Below are 4,922 nucleotides of genomic sequence, written 5' to 3' on the forward strand. Positions count from 1 at the left end.
GCTCTGGCCATCAGGGAGAAGACTCTGGGAAAAGACCATCCAGCAGTGGCCGCCACACTCAACAACCTGGCTGTGCTGTATGGGAAGAGAGGGAAATACAAAGAGGCCGAACCTCTGTGTAAGAGAGCTCTGGAAATCAGAGAGAAGGTAAACCAGTGTGTGTGTGTGTGAACCTCCTCCAGGAGGCGCTGCTGTCACAGTAAATTTGTGGCCACTGTGTCGTCAATGTGGACACAGCCACAGCTTGAACCCGGTCTTCTGTTCCTGTTTTGTTTTTGCAGGTTCTGGGCAGGTTCCACCCAGATGTGGCCAAGCAGCTGAACAACCTGGCTCTGCTCTGTCAGAACCAGGGGAAGTACGACGAAGTGGAGTATTACTACAGGAGAGCTCTGGAGATCTACGAGTCCAAACTGGGGGCTGACGACCCCAATGTGGCCAAGACCAAAAACAACCTGGTCAGCCCACCAGACTCACTCCTACATTATGGCAGACACCTGATGAGCCTGCGCTCCGTCTCAGACATGACTAAACCATGTGTGTGTTCCTCGCCCTCAGGCCACCTGTTACCTGAAACAGTCAAAGTTCAAAGACGCAGAGGCCCTGTACAAGGAGATCCTGACCAGAGCTCATGAGAAGGAGTTTGGATCAGTCAACAGTGAGTCACAGCCTCACCCTCACCCATCTCCTCACCCTTAGATCTCAGCTCAGGGCTCAGGATCGTTGTCTGAAGCCTGTGAAGTTTGTCTGACTGTGTTAAAACCTGTGACAATCGTACGTAGGAATTTGACAGCCGTTGGTTAAAGCAGTGGTCGGTGGGTGAGCCATCACATGACCTGAGTCTGAAATCTAGGTCAGACCAAAGACTATAAATGTGTTGTCTGACTCCTTTATGTTTGTACTGAGTTGGTCTGTATTTTTACAGATGACAACAAGCCCATCTGGATGCACGCGGAGGAGAGAGAGGAGAGTAAGGTCAGTAATTAGAAATGACAGCCATTAATATTGGTCAGATTCCCAAACATGGGGTCACCCTCCCCCCGTTTGAGTTTTTTTTTTTAACATACAGTGACCAGTTGTCGCCATCTTTACTCTCTTAAGGCTGTGTACAGTACTTTTAGAAACATTGGAACTGTGTTGGAAACTGTCCCTTACACGCTTCACAGTGCACTACATAAGGGTGACATTGTAGTTGTTGTTACTTCCTGTTCACCCTGGCTACAGCTGGACTGGTCAGCATTCAAAGCCTTTCGTCCGTTCTGTGTTCATGTATCACGTGATCTGAGAACTGGCGTTTGTGTATATGGAAAAGCTTAAAGAGGAGCAGTACCAATGTAAACTATGGGGGCAGTGTTGTTCAGTATAGGTCACATGAACTCAGCACTGCCCCCTAGTGGATAACAACCATGCTTAATGTTTGGGGAGCTACAACCTACATCTAAAATATTTTTGGCTGAAAAAGAAAAAGGTCTAATTTGTTATTGTTGTGTGTCAGGGTAAACGTAAGGACTGTGGCCCAGGAGTGTACGTGGAGTATGGCAGCTGGTACAAGGCCTGTAAGGTGGACAGGTGAGTGGTTGGCTGTTCTGTTCAAAGAGAAGCTGTTTTGGCTGACTTTGACTCTCACATCTGAGTTCTTGTAAACCTTATTTTTTCCCTAATTAAAATAAATTTTGAGCTACATTTTCTAATTGAAATTTCACCAAATCTTCTGCTTTACTTGGCCATGGAATTAGCTGTTTTTGCTCTATATGTATGGAAAACCCAAAAGTTCATAACTATATACTTAAACTCATAACTATAAGCCCAAAGTTTAATTTAAAGGTTGCAAACAGGAAGCTTTTCTTATTAAAATGTAAGCTCTTGTTTCAGTTAACTTAACAGCTAGCTATTTTCTTACCATGAATATAAGGTTATCAGTTAATACATATTTGGATGGAGCCATAAATTAGCCGGGGTCGTTTTGGTTGTAATTTGGTCCTGGAATCGATCAGTGAAGTGTGTAAATGTTTTTCTACATGAGACCCAACTGTGCTGTGGAACAGGTAATAATTCACCTTTGTTTCCTCGGCAGTCCCACAGTGAACACCACCCTGAAGAGCCTGGGAGCTCTGTACCGTCGTCAGGGGAAACTGGAGGCAGCAGAGACTCTGGAGGAGTGTGCCAGCAAATCACGCAAACAGGTAGAACACACACACGCACACACACATGTGTGTTTGTGTGTCCTGATTCACTGCTGTTAGATTAGAAGTGATGAAATCTGCTGAGCTCAGGACGTCAGTGCTGGGAGTTATTGTCTCCTAAACTCCATCAGAGTTTCCTGAAGCACAGAAGCTCCTTTTCAAGGCCCAACTTCTTTTTGTCTCTGTGTGTCCTCAGGGTATTGACGCCATCAATCAGAGTAAAGTGGTGGAGTTGCTGAAGGACGGAGGCAGCGAAAGGAGGCACGGCAGGGAAGGAGGCGGCGGAGCAGGAGGACAGCGAGGGGATAACGAAGGAGACGACTCTGCTGAGTGGAACGGAGTCAGTTCAAAGATATAAGACTGAAAAGTCGGTTCACACAGAAGTCATTTATACCATGTGGCAGACAGGGGGCGGTCAATCACAGCTGCCTTCCTCACCATGTTGAAGTGTTTTACTGAGTGACTCCAGTGGTTGTGATTCTTTGTCTGGTTTCACCTGAAACGGTGACACTGAATGTACCTGCAGTAAAGCAGAAGCCACTGTTTACCTTAGAGCTAAAAATGGGTGAAAAAGTTACTTTTCTGTAAAAACCAAACACTACACCTGACATGTTACAGACCACAGTAGACTTATGGCCGTTCTTTCTTCTTGTTCTTCTGCCTTCAGGATGGTAATGGGTCCCTGCGCCGCAGCGGCTCCTTCGGTAAACTCCGAGAGGCACTGAGGAGGAGCAGCGAGATGCTGGTGAAGAAGCTGCAGCTGAGCGCACCTCAGGAACCTCGCAACCCCGGGTGAGAGCACCCCCGCAGTGAGGACCTGTGCAGTACCAACTGTGGAGACGCCTTCATCAGTACTCTGAATATGAAATATATTTATCTCTAATTCAGTGGTTTTTACACCAACATTCATGCATCATGGTTGGGCTCCCTCTAGTGTCAAGGGGGATTTTTTTTTAAGGAGGTTTCAGTATTGAAGTACATGTTGTGGTGCTAACTAATTTTACAGTATGCCTCGTCTGAATGGAATAATAATCTAATCTCGGAGTACTTTTCATGTACTGGTGTGTACTGTATTTCAGTCTTGGCCAGTTTGTCTTCCTCACAGCTGCTCTAAAGTCTTCAGCTCAGGTTGACATTGATGTGTGTGTGTCCTCCTCAGGATGAAGAGAGCCAGTTCCCTCAACTTCCTCAACAAGAGCACAGAGGAGACCACACAGGTAACATGAACATGTCTGTGTGTAATGACCAGTCGGTTACTGTTTTGTGGTTGATCTGAGTCGCTGATTGGAGGATCAGAATAAAAATGTTTGGTTATTTAAAGATGACAAATGTTCATATGTAGAGTTGTGTACCTGGTGTGTGTGTTTTGTGGTTCATTGAGTTCCAGTTCTCACCCAGACCCTGGTCTGTCTCCAGGACAACAACTCTGGACTGTCAGACTGTCGAGGTCTGAGTGCCAGTAATGTGGACCTGTCCAGACGCAGCTCCCTGCTGGGTTAGACTGAGGAGGAGGAGGAGGAGACGGTGGAGAGGAGCTGTTCCCAGTTGTGGTTTGATCAGCCAGACACACTTGTCAATCTCAACACACTTGAAACAAGAACACTGTTAAAAAAAAAAAAATTACCTTAGACACTGTCGTCATCATCATTGAAAAAAAAAAAATCACCTTAGACACTGTCGTCATCATCGTCGTTGTCATCTTCACTGTTGCTGCGCTGTATAAACTCTGCTTTATATCAAATAGTATTTAGACAAACATGTATCAGCATGCTGCACCTGAACGCCTCATACGGTCCACTGTCAAACCTTACGTTAAACATGACCTACACTCCACACTTCTCCATATTCAATCAGTAGCATGGAGCTAATGCTAATTCTAAAGTTCCGTTCATATTAGTTGGTATCGAGAATGTGAAATAGTTTCTTTAGTTTAGGACAAGTTTAAAAATGTCAGCGAGCTCTAGAACAAATCAGCGCTAATCAGTGATGAAACCGGACTCTTGTTTTTGTCTGTATATACTGGTCTAAATTATTTCGTGTTTTGTACATAGCGAACTTTGTCCTTTTGTTTACACGTGATGGCACTGAAGAGTCTAGAGACAAATTCCAAATAAAGGAGGTGAAAGTGGGAGAAAGGAAAAGTCAAGTTGAGGCTGACGTCAGTATTTAATCCAAAAAATGTGGAACTGATGGTTTTCATTGTTGTGAGTTAGGACGTTAAACCAGTGGTGCAGTGTCGACGACTGTGGGGAGACTTGGGACTGGAACTAATAAGTAGAAGCTGAAATTCCAAATTTAAGGACTGGACATGACACTCCAAGGACATGATTCAGATCGACTGACTTAGAAAACTGAATGTTGTTTCATGACTCGAGTTAAAAAGTGTCAAATTGAAAGCTGTGGCTGTTCACCTGGTACTTGGTCTCACACTCAGACTGTTAATATTTCATGACATCAAAACTGGGATCAGTTTTTTCAGAGCACAGTTGAAAAGCACGTTTAACTGAACATCACTTTTTAAACTCTGTTTGGTCTCAGCTCTGTCTCTGAGTTCACGGCTCACTCTGCAGCTTTGAAAGTGGAAAACAAGAAGGGTTTTGCACACGTATGTTCACTGTGTCACGTTTACAGGCACAGAGGGATTGTGGGTAAAAGAAAATATCATTTAAAAGTGAGACATGGAAAAATATGTGGGAGAAAGTTGAACCAAATGCACAATAAAACCAACAGAATCAAGACTAA

The 4,922-nt window shown here is 44.5% G+C and overlaps 1 protein-coding gene across 1 annotated transcript in view; it reads left to right on the forward strand.

Moving 5' to 3' along the window:
• klc2 (kinesin light chain 2) overlaps positions 1-3,787 on the forward strand; it is an 8,881-nt gene extending 5,094 nt beyond the window's left edge. The window contains exons 5-14 of the mRNA XM_008320865.3: positions 1-147; positions 282-455; positions 556-655; positions 923-972; positions 1,493-1,566; positions 2,072-2,180; positions 2,377-2,520; positions 2,848-2,972; positions 3,340-3,397; positions 3,597-3,787. The exon at positions 1-147 is cut by the window's left edge and continues 6 nt beyond it. Coding sequence (XP_008319087.1) covers positions 1-147; positions 282-455; positions 556-655; positions 923-972; positions 1,493-1,566; positions 2,072-2,180; positions 2,377-2,520; positions 2,848-2,972; positions 3,340-3,397; positions 3,597-3,680 — 1,065 coding nt within the window. The 3' untranslated portion in view covers positions 3,681-3,787. The remainder of the gene's footprint in view (positions 148-281; positions 456-555; positions 656-922; positions 973-1,492; positions 1,567-2,071; positions 2,181-2,376; positions 2,521-2,847; positions 2,973-3,339; positions 3,398-3,596) is intronic.
• The last annotated feature ends 1,135 nt before the right edge of the window (positions 3,788-4,922 follow it).

Source organism: Cynoglossus semilaevis, chromosome 1, assembly GCF_000523025.1.
Source record: "Cynoglossus semilaevis isolate Cse_v1.0 chromosome 1, Cse_v1.0, whole genome shotgun sequence".
Lineage (NCBI taxonomy): Eukaryota > Metazoa > Chordata > Actinopteri > Pleuronectiformes > Cynoglossidae > Cynoglossus > Cynoglossus semilaevis.